This window comes from Sus scrofa, unplaced genomic scaffold, assembly GCF_000003025.6.
Source record: "Sus scrofa isolate TJ Tabasco breed Duroc unplaced genomic scaffold, Sscrofa11.1 Contig77, whole genome shotgun sequence".
In the NCBI taxonomy this organism is placed as follows: domain Eukaryota; kingdom Metazoa; phylum Chordata; class Mammalia; order Artiodactyla; family Suidae; genus Sus; species Sus scrofa.
The window spans coordinates 18,216-41,362 of record NW_018085307.1 but is presented as its reverse complement, the minus strand read 5'-3'; the positions used below and the strand labels follow the sequence as shown (position 1 = coordinate 41,362).

Here is a 23,147-nt window from a genome sequence, read left to right as displayed (position 1 = left end):
CCCTTAACCAGAGTTTGATGCTGCTTCCTAAAATGAAAAATTCCTGCCATTAGGACAAAAGTTGGGGCCAGTAGTGAGTCATACTCACTTCTCTTTGGGATATTTTGTATGAAGTCTTCCCTAAGAGGACTGTTTCTTAACTTATGGGGCAGACAGACTGTGTCCCTCCAAAATATTATCAGGATTCTAAATCATGGTGTAATTTCCTAGGCCACGTAGAAGCTGTTTGATTGAATATATTTGCAAGAATCTTGAGAAGTTAGTATAAACAGAGTAATTTTTCTTATGAGTAAAAGAAGAGAATATAAGACTATATCTAGATGGTCATTTGGGAGGGAAGAGCTCTTTCAAATTATTCTGCAATGATGCTATTTAAGAAAGAGTGTTTTAAAGCAGCAGATATACCTTGAATTTTCATTAAAAAACCTGTTCTTTTATTTTTTTACTTTTAACATAGAGTTGATTAATTATGTTGTGCGAAATTCTGCTGTACAGCAAAGTGACTCAGTCATGATATAGGCACATTCCTTTTTTCAACCTGTAATTTTAATCAGTGATACAGCCTTTTATGTAATAATCACAGAATTGATATTGCTTTCTTAAAACTTTTCAGTCAAACTTTAAAATATCTTTATAAATTATCATGAGACTTCATGACATAACTGAGAACCTGAAGCACTGAGAAGGTTCTTGCTGACAATTCAAGATGAAAAGCTGAGATATTACCCCAAGACCGTGAAACACTTTTCCTTTTCCAGTGTTCAGTGGAGGAAAAATGTGGCATGCATTAGCATTGTAACACTACCATTTCACCTGAGTCAGCAGTGCATTCTCTTGTCTCTTTTCCGACTTCAGGAGTACAAAGCCAATGACCAGGGGAGAAAATACTACGAATATCACCGATTTTGTCCTCTTGGGATTCTCAGATTTTCCCCACATCAGAGCAGCCCTCTTTGTGGTGTTCCTGCTGATATATATTTTGACTCTGACTTGGAATCTGTGTCTCATTGTCCTGATAAGGATGGATTCCCACCTCCACACACCCATGTACTTCTTCCTCAGTAATCTGTCCTTTATAGACATCTGCTATGTGAGCTCTACAGCCCCCAAGATGCTCTACGACTTCTTCCAGGCAAAGCCAACTATCACCGTTGTGGGTTGTGCCATTCAATACTTTGTGTGTTCAACCATGGGACTGAGCGAGTGTTGTCTCATGACAGTCATGGCTTATGACCGCTATGCTGCCATTTGTAACCCACTCCTCTATTCATCCATCATGTCACCCTCTCTCTGTGGTCGGATGGTGCTGGGGTCCTATATGGCTGGACTCTCTGCTTCTCTGTCCAAGTGTGTGCCATGCTTCAGCTCCACTTCTGTGGGCCTAATGTCATCCACCACTTCTTCTGTGACATGCCTCAGCTATTGGTTCTTTCCTGCTCTGACACGTTCTTCTTACAACTCTTGACTCTTGTATTAACAGTGATCTTTGGGATACTAAATGCCCTGGTTATCATGATGTCCTATGTCTACATTGTCATCTCTGTCACGAAGGTCACTTCCGCAAAAGGCTGGTCCAAGGCTTTCAACACCTGTGCTTCTCACTTGACAGCAGTTACCCTCTTCTACACCTCAATTATCTTTGTCTATTTGAGTTCCAGCTCTGGTGGTTCCTCTGGCCTTGACAGATTTGCCGCAGTCTTCTACACTGTGGTGATTCCTATGTTGAACCCTTTGATATACAGTCTGAGGAACAAAGACATCAAAGATGCCTGGAAGAGACTGAAAAAGAGGAAAGAGTGTTGCTGAGGTAACAGATTGTGATGTCTGACAGGTTTGTCCTGCTAGAACCACTTTACCATGCAATGATATTCATATGAGTGGAGAATATCAAAATTCACACTGCCTTGGAGAAAAAGTTTGAATTTGACACAGATAATATACCAAAATGGACCCACAGCGGAATCACAGTGCACAATCAAAACATCTTTCAGTCCTTGAGGCCCATTATTTTCATTCTATTTGTGGTGTGGCTTCAACATTTACTCATCTGTCAGCAAGTATTCATGAGTCATTACGATTTAGAACTTTGTTGCTTCCTTTTTACCCCCAAGATGACGTCTGTTCAATCTTAGATATGACCTTAAAGAGAGCCACGTGACAGAAGTCCCAGGATTGTAGAAGACTTTCCTCCAAATACTGTGATGCAGCATAACCTAGACATGACTGTGACCAATGTTCATTCTGTGTTTCTGACCAGAATGAGAATGAACCCAGAGAGGGAGTGTACCATTGGACAGAAACAAAGTGTTCAATTGGCCTGATCGTGCCTCCGGTGGAGGTTCCTCTGAGACAGCCTACATTTGTGTTAAGGCTCTTTCAGTGGTTATTGTCTGCTAAGTCTCTGGTCACCTCCGAATCTCCACCAGCTGCAGTCTGAGGAAGGAGGAGGAGGTGATCTGAATCATGACGAGGAATGGAATGATATATGCAGTCCCTTCAGGGGTATTACTTATGAGTTCGCCGGAGTAATTTTTTGTATCTAGTGTCCAGTGGGGATTTCTGTTGGAGATGGTATCCAAATACCCATGTCACAGTCCCTGGTAATCTCTCATGTTGTGGGATTCAAGCCTCGCTCCCATTAAATTTGGAATATTTACCGCTGGGGAACATACCCAACAGGAGCATCCTACCAAATTTCTTTGGCCTCTTCAAACGTTAACCTTTTCATGTGATGAGATTTGCGTGAGAATTCATGGCCACATGGAGTTCTTTACTTATAGTCCATGTTGCAGAGAAGAGCTAAGATGGAAAACTAATGCACTTTCCTTCCTAGAGAATGTGGCCAACGTTTTATGTCCTAGAAATTTACGGTGGTATGGGCGTTATATAATGGCTTGAGTAGAATGGTTAGAGATATTGGAATGCTGATACTTTCCAGGTAACCTGAAGGGGTAGGAGAGGAAACAGACTGTGGGCTCAGCAGTGTTGTCAAGGCTCGCCAATTTTTGTCTTCAGAAAGAGGATGTAAATTTGTGGTCCTTGCTGTTTGGTTAAGAAACAGAGTAAGGTGTGTTCCTGACTGCTGAGTTTCCAGATTTCCCAACTTTGACCCACTGATTCAAGCATATTATTAGCTTACATATTACCCTTTGAGAGCCATTGGATTCTTAGAGTTGTTTGGGGGTCTCAGTTTCAAGGTCACATGAATCATTCTGTTGAGCAACTGTAACTGGAGAGACAGTTGAAGCCTTTTTCAAATTCTCCATGAGTTTGCACGGGGACACAGTTGAGAGAAGAGGAATTGTTGAACACCTGGGAGAGTGTGTGAGGGGTTAGTACCTGCCAAAGAAATAGTGCAATGTGAATGAAAGTCGTGTGCCCACCTCACCCCCACCCAGGTATAGGTACATCTTCTTAAGCATTGCTCTTTAACAGTGTGTGAGAATGTGTGTGTGTGTGTGTGTGTGTGTGTGTGTGTGTGTGTAAGAAGCTCTTTGCAGGAAGCGGCCCTCAGCAGGAAGCCCCTTTGTTTCATCCTTGTAGCAGAGATGTATTATAAGTAACCTTAAAGCAGGCCCCTTCCCGTTCTACTCATCTCAGGCCCAAGCACACCTTTCACATCTTTTGATCAAGCAATACCTTGCCTAGCCTGTAGTTTCTTTCCATAGATCAAAGAGGTAGAACTGAAGAAGAAGAACTTAGAAGATGATCAGATCCCTTCCTTAGCTTCCACACTGCAGCAATCTCACGAATCAGCTGTGCGAACGAGATCACATCGAAGGAAAGATCACAAGATGTTGACAAGCCTGAAGGTCAGGAGATGCATGCAGTGGGAGATGGTGAGGAGTCTGGTCTCTGGAGTTCCCTTGTGGTGCAGCAGATTAAGGATCCAGTGTTGTCACTACAGTGGCTTGGGTCGCCGCTGTGGTGAGGGTTCAATCCATGGCCAGGGAACGTCTACGTGCCACATGTGTGGCCCTCCCCTGAACCAAAGGAGTCTGATTCCGTATCTGAAGGATTAACTGAGATTACTTCCCTTTTTCCCTTTAAAACCTTTCATGGCCAAGCAGAGTCTACAGAGCTGGGTTTTGGACACACCCAAATCACCATCTCCCTAAGATGGATGGCATTCTGATTAAAAGTAGCTACCCTTGGAGTTCCCATCGTGGCTCAGCGGTGAATGAATTTGACTAGGAACCATGAGGTTGAGGGTTCAATCCCTGGCCTTGCTGAGTGGGTTAAGGGTCTGGCGTTGCCACGGCTCGGATCTGGCGTTGCTGGGGCTGTGGCGTAGGCTGGCAACTACAGCTCCTATTAGACCCCTAGCCTGGGAACCTCCACATGCAATGGAACACTACTCAGCTGTAAAAAGACCAAAATAGTGCCACTTGCAGCACCATGGATGGAACGAGAGACTCTCATCCTAAGTGAAGCAAGTCAGAAAGAGCAAGACAAATACCATATGATATCGCTTATATGTGGGTTCTCATATACGACACAAATGAATCTTTCCACAGAAAAGAAACTCATGGGCTTGGAGAATAGACTTGTGGATGCCAAGGGGGAAGGGAAGAGAGTGGGATGGACTGGGAGCTTGGGGTTCATAGATGCAAACACCTGCATTTGGAGAGGACAAGGAATATGATCCTGCGGTATAGCATAGGAAACAATATTAGTCACCTGTGATGGAACATGATGGAAGAAAATGTGAGAAAAAGACAAAGAATATATATATATATATATATATATATATATATATATATATATATATATATATGAGCATGTGTGAGATTGGTTCAACTTGCTGTACAGTAGGAACTTGACGGAACAGTGTAAACCAAGTATAATGGGAAAAAAACAAAAGTCAATAAAACATTAAAAAAAGGAGATATGTGTATGAATATATCTAAAATGAAGGTGCTTTGTAAGCAGGGTGTGTCCACATATCTGATTTAGTATATTCACACTATCACCAGCTAGCTGTTTCACCTTGGGCAAGTCTCTTAACTCCACTGGCTTCAGGTCTCCACCTGGAAATTGAAGGTATTGGCCTAGGTGATCACTATGTCCCTTCCAGCTCAAATGACTCTCAGGGTGTTAAAGGAAAAGCTCTAATTATGAGACCTTGATAGGACCACAGGGGAAGTGGGGAACTGAATCAGGAGGGACATGGCAAAGTGGGACATGAAATTAGAAGGGACAAAATCTCCATGACAACCCTGACTCCAGAGAGCAAGTACCTGGAGAGCGTTCTTGCCCAACTGTTTTTTTCCGTTCACTCTGCCCTTGATGACACATAGAAGAGGCTCTCATATGGGCATCTCTCTGGCTGAGTGGACAGCCAAGTCCATGGTCCAAAGTCTCCATACTGAAGTGCAGCATGCCCACCTGGAAAATCTCTTTGCAAAAGACATCCACAATTTTACCCTTTGTCAAGAACTCTGCCTTCCTGGGCCCTGAGTCAAGGTGAGAGGGCAAGATTCATAGAGATAGTGGATTCTGTGCTCTCTCTGTAGCCATGTGATTCTTCCAGCTGGACCTTCATGGAGCCAGGTTTGTCGTCCTCAGTCTCTTTCTCCTTCTTCCACTATCCCTTCTCCCTTATGTCCACACCCTCCACTTCGGGCTCTTCCTGGAGTTTTCTGTCTCCCACTTTCCTGGAAAATATGAATCTGTGACCTGAAATGTCAGGTATCACTCTGGAGTGAGGGACACCTGTTGACTTCTGGTTCTGCCATGTCTTGGGGATGTAATCTTGACCTCTGCAGCCTTCTGTTTTCCACCTGTGAATTGGGGGTAAGTCATCATTTAGAATCGAAGGACATGTCTGTATAGCTTAATGTATGGTAAAAGCTAACTGAATGTTAAGATTAAGAATTTATGAATTTCAGGAGAATAAACCAAATCATGCTTATTTACACTGTTCATCTTTATTCAACCCAAGGACTCTTATAATTCAATGTTTAGTTGCAGATCTGTTTTTATGTACTAATCATTCATCTGATTTCCATTTATACATACAGCTTTGATTCATAATTTCTGTACAGCTAAGACACACAGGTTGCTGATAAAAATATGAACAAATATGTAGAATTTCATTGACCTCTTAAAGAAATTACCTTTGGAGAACGTGGGTGTCTGGAAACTCTACCGTGGGTAACACAGATATCAGAGAAGCCCCCTTCTGAGCCCAGGTAGTGTTGGTCTAACTGTCCCTTTAAATCTTCTTTTACCTAATATTGTTTATTTCATCCAGCAACATTCCTGGCTTTCTTGAGCTGATTTTGTGCCCTGCATGACCTCACAAGTGACCATGTCCTTAGTAGGTCCGATTTGGAAAAGGTTTTGCTAAGGTCTTTTGGTCATTGAGTCCCTGAAACACCACCCCCTAATGTGGTAGTAAATCTTTGATTTTTTAGGACTGCAGTTGTGGCATATGGAACATCCTGGTCTAGGGCATTGGAGCTGCAGCTGTCAGCCTACACCACAGCAATGGCATGTCTGTGACATACACTGCAGCTCTTGGCAACACAGGATCCTTAACCACTGAGAAGGGCCAAGGATCGAACCCACATCCTCATGGATACCCACATCCTCATGGGTGTGTTATCACTGAGTCTCAACAGGAACTCCGAGGTGGTAAATCCTATTAGCCCTATTGATAAATGAGGCAACGATGGCACAGAAATGTGAATAACTTGCTAAGGGTCACAGAGCCAGGAGGTAGAAGTCAGGAAGCTTAATGCCTCCAGCTGTGTTCTCTTTCTCAGGATTATTTAGTCTGTTTAGGGTATTTGTGATTCCATGACAATATTTGGATTGTTTAATCTGATAGGTTTTGAGTGGAGTCTTTAAGACTGTCTATATTAAAAAATCATATCATCTGCAAGCAGGAGAAATTTCAATTCTGATGCCATCGATCCCTTCCTTCCTTCCTTCCTTCCTTCCTTCCTTCCTTCCTTCCTTCCTTCCTCCCTCCCTCCCTCCCTCCCTCCCTTCCTCCCTTCTTTCCTTCCTTCCTTCCTTCCTTCCTTCCTTCCTTCCTTCCTTCTTGCTGGATTGGCCTGGTTTGGACTTCTAGTACAATGTTGTGTAGGAATGTGCACAGTGGTCACCCTTGTCTTATTTCTGGTCTTAGGAGAAAAGCTTTCAATCATTTACCACTGAGTGTGATGTTAGATGCAGGCATGTTCTCACGGCCTTTACTATGTTGAGGTAAATTCCTCCTACCTCACTTGTTGAGAGTTTTGATCATGATTGCAAGTTGAATTTGTCCAAAGCTTTTAGTGCATTTATTGAGAGGATTTTATGATTTTTTATATTTCATTCTGTTGATGTAATGTGTCACATTTATTGCTTTGCGTATGTTGACCCATTCTTGCATCCCAAGAACGAACCCTACCTGGTCATGGTATGATCCTTTGTATGTGCTGCTGAATTTTGTTTGCTAGTATTTCGTTGAGACTTTAAAAATCTCTAGTAACCAAGGATAACGACCCATAGTTTTCTTCCCTGGTAGTGTCCTTATCTTGCTTTGCCGTCAAAGTAATATTGACTTTGTAAAATGCCTTTGGAAAGGTTCCTTTCTCTTCAGTTTTTTGGGAAGAGTTTGAAAAGGATTGGCATTAATTCTTCCTTAAATGTTGGGTGCAATTTACGATGAAGCCTTCTTGTCCAGGGCTTTTCTTTGTGGGGAGGTTTCTGATTACTGATTCAGTCTCCTTGCTAGTTATTGTTCTGTTCAGACTTTCTGTTCTGTTTTTTTTTTTTTTCTGATTCAGTTTTCCTAGGTTGTATGTGTCTAGAAATGTATCTGCTTCTTCTGTGCTGTGCAATGTGATGGAAAACCTTGGGCACTGAGGGGCCACTCTGGTGGAGCCCTGAAGCAGCAGAGGGGAGGGGCAGTGAGGTCAGAGTGTAGCTGCTCCTCTATTCTTTTCATGTGGTCCTTCGTGGACTCTGTGGCCCAGGGGGGATGCTCTACCTTCATCCTTTGTTTTAGAATTTTAACATTGGTATCTTGCCTATGAATAGTTACTAGTTTTTTTTTTTAATTTTCTGGTGAGTTGGACTGACGTCAGGAGAAATCTATGTTGCTGTATTGATTATGACACTCTGAACTAAAAACCTAAATGCTTAACCCTTAACCAGAGTTTGATGCTGCTTCGTAAAATGAAAAATTCCTGCCATTAGGACAAAAGTTGGGGTCAATAGTGATTTGTACTGGCTTCCCTTTGGGATAATTTGTATGAAGTCTTCCCTAAGAAGATGTTCTTCATAACTTATTGGGGCAGACAGACTGTGTCCCTCCAAAATATTATCAGGATTCTAAATCATGGTGTAAATTCCTAGGCCACGTAGGAGCTGTTTGATTGAATATATTTTCAAAACTCTTGGTAAGTTATAATGAACAGTGCAATTTTTCTTATGAGTAAAAGAAGAGAATATAAGACTATATCTAGATGGTCATTTGGGAGGGAAGAGCTCTTTCAAAATTATTGTGAAATGATGCTATTTATGGAGTACTTTTATAATGCAGCAGTTATCCCCTGAATTATCAGAGGTCATTAAAAACCTCTTAATTAGTTAATATTATCATATATTTGAGGTATAATGTGCCAATTTCTGCTGTACAGCACAGTGACTCTGTCATATGTATGTATGTATATATATATATATACACACTCTTTTTTGAAACCTATAATTTTAATCAATGATATAGTTTTTTATATAATAATCACAGAATTCATATTGCTTTCTTAAAACTTTTCTGTCAAACTTTATAATCTCGTTATAAATGATCATGAGACCTCATGAAATAACGGAGAACCCGAAGCACTGAGAAGGTTCTTGCTGACAATTCAAGATAAAAACCTGAAGTCTTGACCTGAAGACCGTGAAGCATTTTCTTCTTTTCCAGTTCTCCATGGAGGGAATGCATGGTATGCATTAGCTTTGTAAAGTTACCCTTTCACCTGAGTCAGCAGTGCATTCTCTTGTCTCTTTTCTGACTTCAGGAGTACAAAGCCAATGACAAGGGGAGACAATACTACGAATATCACTGCTTTTGTCCTCTTGGGATTCTCAGATTTTCCCCATATCAGAGCAGCCCTCTTTGTGGTGTTCCTGCTGATATATATTTTGACTCTGACTTGGAATCTGTGTCTCATTGTCCTGATAAGGATGGATTCCCACCTCCACACACCCATGTACTTCTTCCTCAGTAATCTGTCCTTTATAGACATCTGCTATGTGAGCTCTACAGCCCCCAAGATGCTCCACGACTTCTTCCAGGCAAAGCCAACTATCACCGTTGTGGGTTGTGCCATTCAATACTTTGTGTTTTCAACCATGGGACTGAGCGAGTGTTGTCTCATGACAGTCATGGCTTATGACCGCTATGCTGCCATTTGTAACCCACTCCTCTATTCATCAATCATGTCACCCTCTCTCTGTGGTTGGATGGTGCTGGGGTCCTATATGGCTGGACTCTCTGCTACTCTGTCCCAAGTGTGTGCCGTGCTTCAGCTCCACTTCTGTGGGCCTAATGTCATCCACCACTTCTTCTGTGACATGTCCTTGATGTTAGGTCTTTCCTGCTCTGACACGTTCTTTGTTCGAGTCTTGACTGCTATATTTACAGTGATCTTTGGGATAATAAATGCCCTGGTTATCATGATGTCCTATGTCTACATTGTCATCTCCATCATGAAGATCACTTCCGCAAAAGGCTGGTCCAAGGCTTTCAACACCTGTGCTTCTCACTTGACAGCAGTTACCCTCTTCTACACCTCAGGTATCTTTGTCAATTTGAGTTCCAGCTCTGGTGGGTCCTCTGGCCTTGACAGATTTGCTGCAGTGTTCTACACTGTGGTGATTCCCATGCTGAACCCTTTGATATACAGTCTGAGGAACAAAGACATCAAAGATGCCTGGAAGAGACTGAAAAAGAGGAAAGAGTGTTGCTGAGGTAACAGATTGTGATGTCTGACAGGTTTGTCCTGTTAGAATCACTTTACCATGCAATGATATTCACATGAGTGGAGAATATCAAAATTCACACTGCCTTGGACAAAAAGGTTGAATTTGACACAGATAATATACCAAAATGGACCCACAGCGGAATCACAGTGCACAATCAAAACATCTTTCAGTCCTTGAGGCCCATTATTTTCATTCTATTTGTGGTGTGGCTTCAACATTTACTCATCTGTCAGCAAGTGTTCATGAGTCATTACGATTTAGAACTTTGTTGCTTCTTTTTTACCTCCAAGATGACGTCTGTTCAATCTTAGATATGACCTTAAAGAGAGCCACGTGACAGAAGTCCCAGGATTGTAGAAGACTTTTCTCCCAAATACTGTGATGCAGCATAACCTAGATATGACTGTGACCAATGTTCATTCTGTGTTTCTGACCAGAATGAGAATGAACCCAGAGAGGGAGTATACCATTGGACAGAAACAAAGTGTTCAATTGGCCTGATCGTGCCTCCGGTGGAGGTTCCTCTGAGATAGCCTACATTTGTGTTAAGGGCTCTTTCAGTGGTTATTGTCTGCTAAGTTTCTGGTCACCTCCGAATCTCCACCAGCTGCAGTCTGAGGAAGGAGGAGGAGGTGATCTGAATCATGACGAGGAATGGAATGATATATGCAGTCCCTTCAGGGGTATTTACTTATGAGTTCGCCGGTGTAATTTTTTGCCTCTAGTGTCCAGTGGGGATTTCTGTTGGAGATGGTATCCAAATACCCATGTCACAGTCCCTGGTAATCTCTCATATTGTGGGATTCAAGCCTCGCTCCCATTAAATTTGGAATATTTACCGCTGGGGAACATACCCAACAGTAGCATCCTACCAAATTGCTTTGGCCTCTTCAAACATTAACATTTTTCATGTGATGAGATTTGCATGAGAATTCATGGCCACATGGAGTTCTTTACTTATAGTCCATGTTGCAGAGAAAGAGCTAAGATGGAAAACTAATGCACTTTCCTTCCTAGAGAATGTGGCCAACGTTTTATGTCCTAGAAATTTACAGTGGTATGGGCGTTATATAATGGCTTGAGTAGAATGGTTAGAGATATTGGAATGCTGATGCTTTCCAGGTAACCTGAAGGGGTAGGAGAGGAAACAGACTGTGGGCTCAGCAGTGTTGTCAAGGCTCGCCAATTTTTGTCTTCAGAAAGAGGATGTAAATTTGTGGTCCTTGCTGTTTGGTTAAGAAACAGAGTAAGGTGTGTTCCTGACTGCTGAGTTTCCAGATTTCCCAACTTTGACCCACTGATTCAAGCATATTATTAGCTTACATATTACCCTTTGAGAGCCATTGGATTCTTAGAGTTGTTTGGGGGTCTCAGTTTCAAGGTCACATGAATCATTCTGTTGAGCAACTGTAACTGGAGAGACAGTTGAAGCCTTTTTCAAATTCTCCATGAGTTTGCACGGGGACACAGTTGAGAGAAGAGGAATTGTTGAACACCTGGGAGAGTGTGTGAGGGGTTAGTACCTGCCAAAGAAATAGTGCAATGGGAATGAAAGTCGTGTGCCCACCTCACCCCCACCCAGGTATAGGTACATCTTCTTAAGCATTGCTCTTTAACAATGTGTGAGAATGTGTGTGTGTGTGTGTGTGTGTGTGAGTGTGTGTGTAAGAAGCTCTTCCTGCTTCTTTGCAGGAAGCGGCCCTCAGCAGGAAGCCCCTTTGTTTCATCCTTGTAGCAGAGATGTATTATAAGTAACCTTAAAGCAGGCCCCTTCCCGTTCTACTCATCTCAGGCCCAAGCACACCTTTCACATCTTTTGATCAAGCAATACCTTGCCTAGCCTGTAGTTTCTTTCCATAGATCAAAGAGGTAGAACTGAAGAAGAAGAACTTAGAAGATGATCAGATCTCTTCCTTAGCTTCCACACTGCAGCAATCTCACGAATCAGCTGTGCGAACGAGATCACATCTAAGGAAAGATCACAAGATGTTGACAAGCCTGAAGGTCAGGAGATGCATGCAGTGGGAGATGGTGAGGAGTCTGGTCTCTGGAGTTCCCTTGTGGTGCAGCAGGTTAAGGATCCAGTGTTGTCACTGCAGTGGCTTGGGTTGCTGCTGTGGTGAGGGTTCAATCCATGGCCAGGGAACGTCCACGTGCCACATGTGTGGCCCTCCCCTGAACCAAAGGAGTCTGATTCCGTATCTGAAGGATTAACTGAGATTACTTCCCTTTTTCCCTTTAAAACCTTTCATGGCCAAGCAGAGTCTACAGATCTGGTTTTTGGACACACCCAAATCACCATCTCCCTAAGATGGCTGGCATTCTGATTAAAAGCAGGTACCCTTGGTGTTCCCATCGTGGCTCAGCGGTTAATGAATTTGACTAGGAACCATGAGGTTGGGGGTTCAATCCCTGGCCTTGCTGAGTGGGTTAAGGGTCTGGCGTTGCCACGGCTCGGATCTGCCGTTGCTGGGGCTGTGGTGTAGGCCGGCGACTACAGCTCCTATTAGACCCCTAGCCTGGGAACCTCTACATGCCACGGTGTGGCCCTAGAATAGACAACAACAACAACATCAGAAAGAGCAGCTATCCCTGCAGCGGGGAGCCAGATCCGATTTTGGCAACATCAGAAATCTGTTTCTAACAGGCTCCGAGTGCTTCAGTTTGGAGAGAATCCTCTGCCGTGTTTTTATAACACCATCTAGTTTGTGATAACTCCTATGCTATGCATTAGACCTCCAGAACTTATTCATCTTCTAATTGCAAGTTTATACCCTTTAACCTCATCGCCACATGTCTCAACCTTCAAGGTTGAGGTTAGGGGAAATGTTCAGAGGGTTAGAAAGACGTCAAAGTCATCAATTCTTGGGCATACGTTGGACCGGTTGGAGCATGCTCTCTGGTAGCTTCCCAGAGACCAGGCAAGCCCTCGGAAATAAAGGCTCTTGTGGTGTGTCTCGTGGGGTTGGGCCTGAAGTCCAGTGATCTGCATCCCTCAGAGGATCCAGGACTTAAGTCTGACCAGGAGGAATAGAGCCACCTGACATGCAGTTACCGTGGAATCTCAGATATCAATCAAGAGAGTTAAAAAAAGAGTTTTAAAGAGAGCTTTCTTTTTTTTCAGATAGGATATTATGGACTAGATTTCATACATATCGTATTGGTATTTATACTACATTTTGTATTTCATAGAGTTACATTGGAAAGATGTGACTTCTTTCTATTAACATACGGGGTTGGCAGGTTCAAATTATGCCTTTTACAGATAGAACTTTTAGGCATATTGAAGTCTGCCATATTCTTCTTCGTGTAGCAACAGCTCGTCTTCAATTTCACAAAATGTGATTTGTGGAACTAAATGTTTTTTTCGAACTTACCAGAAACATATCCTCTATGGCTTGCCTGTGAAGCACCACTTCTATGTTTTGGTCTGATATCTGCAACACTATTTTAAGAATCTTTTCCGTTTAACAGATGAAAGTATTATAGTTTTTATCAGAAGAACATGTAAGTACCAGCCTATTAGCCGGAGTTAAATCATGTAATTCACTCATTGTCCACACACACTTGTTTCTCCCTGGCAGTAAGTTTAGCTGAGGTTGATCCAATCAAGAATGAGACCTTCCTGAAACATCTCAATATCCATAGTAATGGCGGGGTACCTGAGCCCAATTTAAAAAGGACCCCCCAAAATGACAATTTTTGGAATGATCTTAGACATTTTTAATGGAGAATTAGTAATGCTGCAGAATATGTTGGATTGAACTCCAATTCAGAACACATAAATTACACTTGGTATTAATAGAAGGCAAGGCGTGGACTGCATATTCTGACAATAGCCTAAAAAGGGATCTGAAATTCAACCCCATTATCGGTGCTATTTTATAGGTGACCATACCAAGGTTTAGAGAAGTGCATTTGGTCAAGCTCAGAATCCTCAAGTGGAAGAGATACTATTCAATCCAGTTTTTCTGACACAAAAGCACATGGATGTAAGCACAATAAATTGTGGCCTTCTCATGAATAGTTTCACTGTAGTCCTTATTGCCTTGATTTGTTCACATAGCATAGGAAGTAACGCCATGTTTGCCTCGTGGCTGCAGTGATGATTGATTTAGGTCAGGTATTTAAGAAGATACGTGTATGGCAATGGAACACTACTCAGCCATAAAAAGACCAAAATAGTGCCACTTGCAGCACCATGGATGGAACAAGAGACTCTCATCCTAAGTGAAGCAAGTCAGAAAGAGCAAGAAAATTACCATATGATATCGCTTATATCTGGGATCTCATATACGACACAAATGAATCTTTCCACAGAAAAGAAACTCATGGGCTTGGAGAACAGACTTGTGGTTGTCAAGGGGGAAGGGAAGGGAGTGGGATGGACTGGGAGCTTGGGGTTCATAGATGCAAACTACTGCATTTGGAGAGGAGAAGCAATATGATCCTGCTGCATAGCATAGGAAACTATATTAGTCACCTGTGATGGAACATGATGGAAGAAAATGTGAGAAAAAGAAAATATATTAGCGTGTGTGTGAGATTGGTTCAATTTGCTGTACAGTAGGAACTTGACAGAACACTGTAAACCAAGTATAATGGGAAAAATTAAAAATCAATAGAACATTAAAAAAGGAGATATGTGTATGAATATATATAAAATGAAGGTGCCGTGTAAGCAGGGTGTGTCCACATATCTGATTTAGTATATTCACACTATCACCAGCTAGCTGTTTCATCTTGGGCAAGTCTCTTAACTCCACTGGCTTCAGGTCTCCACCTGGAAATTGAAGGTATTGGCCTAAGTCATCACTATGTCCCTTCCAGCTCAAATGACTCCCAGGGTGTTAAAGGAAAAGCTCTAATTATCAGATCTTGATAGGACCACAGGGGAGTGGGGAACTCAATCAGGAGGGACATGGCAAAGTGGGACATGAAATTAGAAGGGACAAAATCTCCATGACAACCCTGACTCCAGAGAGCAAGTACCTGGAGAGCGTTCTTGCCCAACTGTTTTTTTCCTTTCACTCTGCCCTTGATGACACATAGAAGAGGCTCTCATGTGGGCATCTCTCTGGCTGAGTGGACAGCCAAGTCCATGGTCAAAAGTCTCCATACTGAAGTGCAGCAGGCCCACCTGGAAAATCTGTTTGCAAAAGACATCCACAATTTTACCCTTTGTCAAGAACTCTGCCTTCCTGGGCCCCGAGTCAAGGTGAGAGGGCAAGATTCATAGAGATAGTGGATTCTGTGCTATCTCTATAGCCATGTGATTCTTCCAGCTGGACCTTCATGGAGCCAGGTTTGTCATCCTCAGTCTCTTTCTCCTTCTTCCACTATCCCTTCTCCCTTATGTCCACACCCTCCACTTCGGGCTCTTCCTGGAGTTTTCTGTCTGGAAAATATGAATCTGTGACCTGAAATGTCAGGTGTCACTCTGGAGTGAGGGACACCTGTTGACTTCTGGTTCTGCCATGTCTTGGGGATGTAATCTTGACCTCTGCAGCCTTCTGTTCTCCACCTGTGAATTGGGGGTAAGTCATCATTTAGAATCGAAGGACATGTCTGTATAGCTTAATGTATGGTAAAAGCTAACTGAATGTTAAGATTAAGAATTTATGAATTTCAGGAGAATAAACCAAATCATGCTTATTTACACTGTTCATCTTTATTCAACCCAAGGACACTTATAATTCAATATGTTTTGTTGCAGATCTGTTTTTATGTACTAATCATTCATCTGATTTCCATTTAAACATACAGCTTTGATTCATAATTTCTGTACAGCTAAGCCATGCAGGTTGCTGATAAAGATATGAACAAATATGTAGAATTTCATTGACCTCTTAAAGAAATTATCTTTGGAGAACGTGGGTGTCTAGAGACTCTAAGGTGGGTGTCAGAGGTATCAGAGATGCCCCCGTCCGAGCTCAGGGAGTGTTGGTCTGAGTGTCCCATTTAATCTTCTTTTGCTTAACATTGTTAGTCTTCATCCAGCAACTTTTATGGTTTTCCTGACCTGATTTTTTGTTCCGCACGACCTCACAAGTGACCATGTCCTTAGTAGGTCCGATTTGGAAAAGGTTTGGATAAGCTCTTTAGGTCATTGAGTCCCTGAAACACCACCCCCCATGTGGTGGTAAATCTTTGTTTTTTAGGAATGCAGCTGTGGCATATGGAACATCCTGGTCTAGGGCATTGGAGCTGCAGATGTCAGCCTACACCACAGCAATGGCATGTCTGTGACATACACTGCAGCTCTTGGCAACACAGGATCCTTAACCACTGAGAAGGGCCAAGGATCGAACCCACATCCTCGTGGATACCCACATCCTCATGGGTGTGTTATCACTGAGTCTCAGCAGGAACTCAGAGGTGGTAAATCCTATTACGCCTATTGATAAATGAGGCAACGAAGGCACAGAAATGTGAATAACTTGCTAAGGGTCACAGAGCCAGGAGGTAGAAGTCAGGAAGCTTAATGCCTCCAGCTGTGTTCTCTTTCTCAGGATTATTTAGTCTGTTTAGGGTATTTGTGATTCCATGACAATATTTGGATTGTTTAATCTGACAGGTTTTGAGTGGAGTCTTTAAGACTGTCTATATTAAAAAATCATATCATCTGCAAGCAGGAGAAATTTCAATTCTGATGCCATCTATCCCTTCCTTCCTTCCTTCCTTCCTTCCTTCCTTCCTTCCTTCCTTCCTTCCTTCCTTCCTTCCTTCCTTCCTTCTTTCCTTCCTTCCTTCCTTCCTTCCTTCCTTCCTTCTTGCTGGATTGGCCTGGCTTGGACTTCTAGTACAATGTTGTGTAGGAATGTGTACATGGTCACCCTTGTCTTATTTCTGGTCTTAGGAGAAAAGCTTTCAATCATTTACCACTGAGTGTGATGTTAGATGCAGGCATGTTCTCCCGGCCTTTACTAGGCTGAGGTAAATTCCTCCTACCCCACTTGTTGAGAGTTTTGATCATGATTGCAAGTTGAATTTGTCCAAAGCTTTTAGTGCATTTATTGAGAGGATTTTATGATTTTTTACATTTCATTCTGTTGATGTAATGTGTCACATTTATTGCTTTATGTATGTTGACCCATTCTTGCATCCCAAGAACGAACCCTACCTGGTCATTGTATGATCCTTTGCATGTGGTGCTGAATTTTGTTTGCTAGTATTTTGTTGAGACTTTAAAAATCTCCAGTAGCCAAGTATAACGACCTGTAGTTTTCTTCCCTGGTAGTGTCCTTAGCTTGCTTTGCCGTCAAGGTAATATTGGCTCTGTAAAATGCCTTTTGAAAGGCTCCTTTCTCTTCAGTTTTTTTGGAAGAGTTTGAAAAGGATTGGCATTAATTCTTCTTTAAATTTTTGATTCAATTTACCATGAAGCCATCTGTTCCTGGAATTTTTTTGTTGGTAGATTTCTGATTACTAATTCAGTCTCCTTGCTAGTTATTGTTCTGTTCAGACTGTCTATTCTGTTTTTCTGACTCAGTTTTTCTAGGTTGTATGTGTCTAGCAATTTATCTGCTTCTTCTGTGCTGTCCAATGTGGTGGAAAACCATGGGCACCGAGGGGCCATTGTGGTGGGGTGCTGAAGCAGCAGAGGGGAGGGGCAGTGAGGTCAGAGTGTAGCTGCTCTTCTATTCTTTTCATGTGGTCCTTCATGGTCTCTGTGGCCCAGGGGGGATGCTCTACCTTCATCCTTTGTTTTAGAATTTTAACATTGGTATCTTGCCTATGAATAGTTACTATTTTTTTTTTTAATTTTCTGGTGAGTTGGACTGAAGTCAGGAGAAATCTATGTTGCTGTATTGATTATGACACTCTGAACTAAAAACCTAAATGCTTAACCCTTAACCAGAGTTTGATGCTGCTTCCTAAAATGAAAAATTCCTGCAATTAGGACAAAAGTTGGGGCCAGTAGTGAGTCATACTGGCTTCCCTTTGGGATATTTTGTATGAAGTCTTCCCTAAGAGGACTGTTTCGTAACTTAATGGGGCAGACAGACTTTGTCCCTCAAAATATTATCAGGATTCTAAATCATGGTGTAATTTCCTAAGCCACATAGAAGCTGTTTGATTGAATATATTTGCAAGAATCTTGAGAAGTTAGTATAAACAGAGTAATTTTTCTTATGAGTAAAAGAAGAGAATATAAGACTATATCTAGATGGTTATTTGGGAGGGAAGAGCTCTTTCAAATTATTCTGCAATGATGCTATTTAAGAAACAGTGTTTTAAAGCAGCAGATATACCTTGAATTTTCATTAAAAAACCTGTTCTTTTATTTTTTTACTTTTAACATAGGGTTGATTAATTATGTTGTGCGAATTTCTGCTGTACAGCAAAGTGACTCAGTCATGATATAGGCACATTCCTTTTTTCAACCTGTAATTTTAATCAGTGATACAGCCTTTTATGTAATAATCACAGAATTGATATTGCTTTCTTAAAACTTTTCAGTCAAACTTTAAACTATCTTTATAAATTATCATGAGACCGCATGACATAACTGAGAACCTGAAGCACTGAGAAGGTTCTTGCTGACAATTCAAGATGAAAAGCTGAGATATTACCCCAAGACCGTGAAGCACTTTCCCTTTTCCAGGGTTCAGTGGAGGAAAAATGTGGCATGCATTAGCATTGTAACACTACCATTTCACCTGAGTCAGCAATGCATTCTCCTGTCTCTTTTCTGACTTCAGGAGTACAAAGCCAATGACCGGGGGAGACAATATTACAGATAACACCGATTTTGTCCTCTTGGGATTCTCAGATTTTCCCCACATCAGACCAGCCCTCTTTGTGGTGTTCCTGCTGATATATATTTTGACATTGACTTGGAATCTGTGTCTCATTGTCCTGATAGGGATGGATTCCCACCTCCACATACCCATGTACTTCTTCCTCAGTAATCTGTCCTTTATAGACATCTGCTATGTGAGCTCTACAGCCCCCAAGATGCTCTACGACTTCTTCCAGGCAAAGCCAACTATCACCGTTGTGGGTTGTGCCATTCAATACTTTGTGTTTTCAACCATGGGACTGAGCGAGTGTTGTCTCATGACAGTCATGGCTTATGACCGCTATGCTGCCATTTGTAACCCACTCCTCTATTCATCCATCATGTCACCCTCTCTCTGTGGTCGGATGGTGCTGGGGTCCTATATGGCTGGACTCTCTGCTTCTCTGTCCCAAGTGTGTGCCATGCTTCAGCTCCACTTCTGTGGGCCCAATGTCATCCACCACTTCTTCTGTGACATGCCCCTGCTGTTAGTTCTTTCCTGCACTGACACGTTCTTTGTACGACTCTTGGCTGCTATTTTAGCACTGATCTTTGGGATAATAAATGCCCTGGTTATCATGATGTCCTATGTCTACATTGTCATCTCCATCATGAAGATCACTTCCGCAAAAGGCTGGTCCAAGGCTTTCAACACCTGTGCTTCTCACATGACAGCAGTTACCCTCTTCTACACCTCAAGTATGTTTGTCTATTTGAGTTCCAGCTCTGGTGGTTCCTCCAGCTTTGACAGATTTGCCTCAGTCTTCTACACTGTGGTGATTCCCATGCTGAACCCTTTGATATACAGTCTGAGGAACAAAGACATCAAAGATGCCTGGAAGCGACTGAAAAAGAGGAAAGAGTGTTGCTGAGGTAACAGATTGTGATGTCTGACAGGTTTGTCCTGCTAGAACCACTTTACCACACAATAATATTCACATGAATGGAGAATAACTATATTCATGCTCCCTTGCACAGTAAAGGTTAAATTTGACTCAGATAATATGTCAAAATGGACCAACAGCTGAATCCCACCACAGAATCCATGATTCTCTAAGTCCATGTGGCCCATTATTTTCATTCTATTTGTGGTGTGTCTTCAACTTTTATTCATCTATCAGCAAGTGTTCGTGAAACTTTATTTCCTTCCTTCCTTCCTTCCTTCCTTCCTTCCTTCCTTCCTTCCTTTCTTTCTTTCTTCCTTCCTTCCTTCCTTCCTTCCTTCCTTCCTTCCTTCCTTTCTTTTTTTCTTTCTTTCTTTCTTTCTTTCTTTCTTTCTTTCTTTCTTTCTTTCTTTCTTTCTTTCTTTCTTTCTTTCTTTCTTTCTTTCTTTCTTTCTTTTTCTTTCTTTCTTTCTTTCTTTCTTTCTTTCTTTCTTTCTTTCTTTCTTTCTTTCTTTCTTTCTTTCTTTCTTTCTTTCTTTCTTTCTTTCTTTCTTTCTTTCTTTCTTTCTTCCCACTGTACAGCATGGGCATTAGGTTGCTCTTACATGTATACCTTTTTTCCTGACCATTTGTTCTGTTGCAATAAGAGTATCTAGACATAGTTCTCAATGCTACTTAGAAGAATCTCCTTGTAAATCTATTCTAAGTTGTATCTGATAAGCCCAAGCTCCCGATCCCTCCCACTCCCTCCCTCTCTTGTTGGGCAGCCACAAGTCTATTTTCCAAGTCCATGATTTTCTTTTCCGTGGAGTCGTTCATTTGTGCTGTATGTTAGATTCCAGTTATAAGTGATATCATATGGTATTTGTCTGTGTCTTTGTGGCTGATTTCACTCAGTATGAGAGTCTCTAGTTCCATCCATGTTGCTACAAATGGCATTATGTCATTCTTTTTATGGCTGAGTAGTATTCCATTGTGTATATATACCACATCTTCCAAATCCAATCATCTGTCGATGGACATTTGGATTGTTTCCATGTCCTGGCTATTGTGAATAGTGCTGCAATGAACATGCGGTGCATGTGTCTTTTTTAAGTAGAGTTTTGTCTGGATATATACCCAAGAGTGGGATTGCAGGGTCATATGGAAGTTCTATGTATAGATTTCTAAGGTCTCTCCAAACTGTTCTCCATAGTGGCTGTACCAGTGTACATTCCCACCAGCAGTGCAGGAGGGTTCCCTTTTCTCCACAGCCCCTCCAGCACTTGTTATTTGTGGACTTCTGAATGATGGCCATTCTGACTGGTGTGAGGTGGTATCTCATGGTAGTTTTGATTTGCATTTCTCTTATAATCAGCGATATTGAGCATTTTTTCATGTGTTTGCTGGCCATCTGTATATCTTCCTTGGAGAACAGTCTATTCAGGTCTTTTGCCCATTTTTCCATTGATTGGTTGGTTTTTTTGCTGTTGTGTTGTATAAGTTGCTTATATATTCTAGAGATTAAGCCCTTGTCGGTTGCCTCATTTGAAACTATTTTCTCCCATTCTGTAAGTTGTCTTTTTGTTTTCTTTTTGGTTTCCTTTGCTGTGCAAAAGCTTTTCAGTTTGATGAGGTCCCATGGGTTTATTTTTGCTCTAATTTCTGTTGCTTTGGGAGGCTGACCTGAGAAAACATTCATGATGTTGATGTCAGAGAGTGTTTTGCCTATGTTTTCTTCTAGTAGTTTGATGGTGTCCTGTCGTATATTTAAGTCTTTCAGCCATTTGGAGTTTATTTTTGTTTATGGTGTGAGGGTGTGTTCTAGTTTCATTGCTTTGCATGCAGCTGTCCAGGTTTCCCAGCAATGCTTGCTGAGTAGACTTTCTTTTTCCCATTTTATGTTCTTGCCCCCTTTGTCAAAGATTAATTGATCATAGGTGTCAGGGTTTATTTCTGGATTCTCTATTCTATTCCATTGGTCTGTCTGTCTGTTTTGGTACCAGTACCACACTGTTTTGATGTCTGTGGCTTTGTAATATTTCTTGAAGTCTGGGAGAGTTATGCCTCCTGCTTGTTTTTTGTTTCTCAGTATTGCTTTGGCAATTCTGGGTCTTTTGTTGTTCCATATAAATTTTTTGATTGTTTGTTCTAGTTTTGTGGAAAGTGTTGTGGGTAATTTGATAGGGATTTCATTGAATCTGTAGATTGCTTTGGGAAGTATGGCCATTTTTACAATGTTGATTTTTCCAATCCAGGAACATGGAATATCTTTCCATTTCTTTACGTCTTCTTTGATTTCTTTGATTAACATTTTTTAGTTCTTGGCATATAAGTCCTTTACCTCCTTGGTCAGGTGTATTCCGAGGTGTTTGATTTTTTGAGGTGCATTTTTAAAAGGTATTGTCTTTCTGTATTCCTTTTCTAAAATTTCATTGTTGGTATACAGAAATGCGACTGATTTCTGAATGTTCATCTTATATCCTGCTACCTTGCTGAATTTATTAATCGGTTCAAGCAATTTTTGGGTTGAGTCCTTAGGGTTTTCTAGGTATAATATCATGACGTCTGCATACAGTGACAGTTTTATCTCTTGTCTTCCTATATTGGATGCCTTTTATTTCTTTTGTTTGTCTAATTGCTATGGCTAGGTCTTCCAAAACTATGTTGAAGAGCAGTGGTGAGAGTGGGCATCCCTATATTGTTCCAGATTTGAGTGAGAAGGCTTTCAGTTTTGCTCCATTGAGTATTATATTTGCTGTGGGTTTGTCATAAATGGCTTTGATTATGTTCAGGAATGTTCCCTCTATACCCACTTGGCGAGGGTCTTGATCATGTATGGATGCTGGACTTTGTCAAATGCTTTTTCTGCATCTATTGAGATGATCATATGGTTTTTGACTTTTCTTTTGTTAATGTGGTGTGTGACATTGCTTGATTTTTGTATGTTGAACCATCCTTGTGAACCTGGGATGAACTCTACCTGGCCATGGTGTATGATCTTTTTGATACGTTGTTGGATTCTGTTGGCTAAGATTTTGTTGAGAATTTTTGCATCTATATTCATCAAAGATATTGGCCAATAGTTTTCTTTTTTGGTGGTACCTTTGCCTGGTTTTGGAATGAGGGTGATGGTGGCATCATAGAATGTCTTTGGCAGTGTTCCTTCTTCTTCAAACTTTTGAAAAAGTTTAAGGCAGATGGGCACCAGATCCTCTTTATATGTTTGGTAGACTTCTCTTGTGAGGCCATCAGGTCCTGGAGTTTTATTTGTAGGGAGTGTTTTTATGACATCTTCAATTTCATTTGTAGTGATCGGTCTGTTCCTTTGTGATTCAGTTCTGGCAGGTTGTAAGATTCTAGAAAATTGTCCATTTCTTCCAGATTGTCAAATTTGTTGCCATATAGTTGTTCATAGTATTCTCTTATGGTTTTTTGTATTTCTGCAGTATCTGTTGTGATTTCTCCTTTTTCATCTCTAATTTTGGTTATTTGGGTTCTTTCTCTCCTCTTTT

At 41.5% G+C, this 23,147-nt stretch overlaps 2 protein-coding genes and 1 pseudogene across 2 annotated transcripts; all 3 read left to right on the top strand.

The window, feature by feature from the left end:
- The first annotated feature begins 868 nt into the window (after positions 1-868).
- LOC110259086 lies at positions 869-1,806 on the top strand (annotated as a pseudogene).
- A 7,224-nt stretch (positions 1,807-9,030) lies between these two features.
- Positions 9,031-9,969, top strand: LOC110259085 (olfactory receptor 5AN1-like). Its single transcript, XM_021082388.1, has one exon. The coding sequence runs from the start codon at positions 9,031-9,033 to the stop codon at positions 9,967-9,969; it is 939 nt and encodes a 312-aa protein (XP_020938047.1).
- An 8,733-nt stretch (positions 9,970-18,702) lies between these two features.
- LOC100523422 (olfactory receptor 5AN1-like) lies at positions 18,703-19,641 on the top strand. The gene has a single exon (XM_021082387.1). It carries the CDS (start codon positions 18,703-18,705, stop codon positions 19,639-19,641), a length of 939 nt encoding a protein of 312 aa, XP_020938046.1.
- The last annotated feature ends 3,506 nt before the right edge of the window (positions 19,642-23,147 follow it).

Bases quoted from the DNA above. Each gene is read 5' to 3' on its own strand.
- LOC100523422 (XM_021082387.1), top strand. From the start codon at position 18,703: ATGACCGGGGGAGACAATATTACAGATAACACCGATTTTGTCCTCTTG.
- LOC110259085 (XM_021082388.1), top strand. From the start codon at position 9,031: ATGACAAGGGGAGACAATACTACGAATATCACTGCTTTTGTCCTCTTG.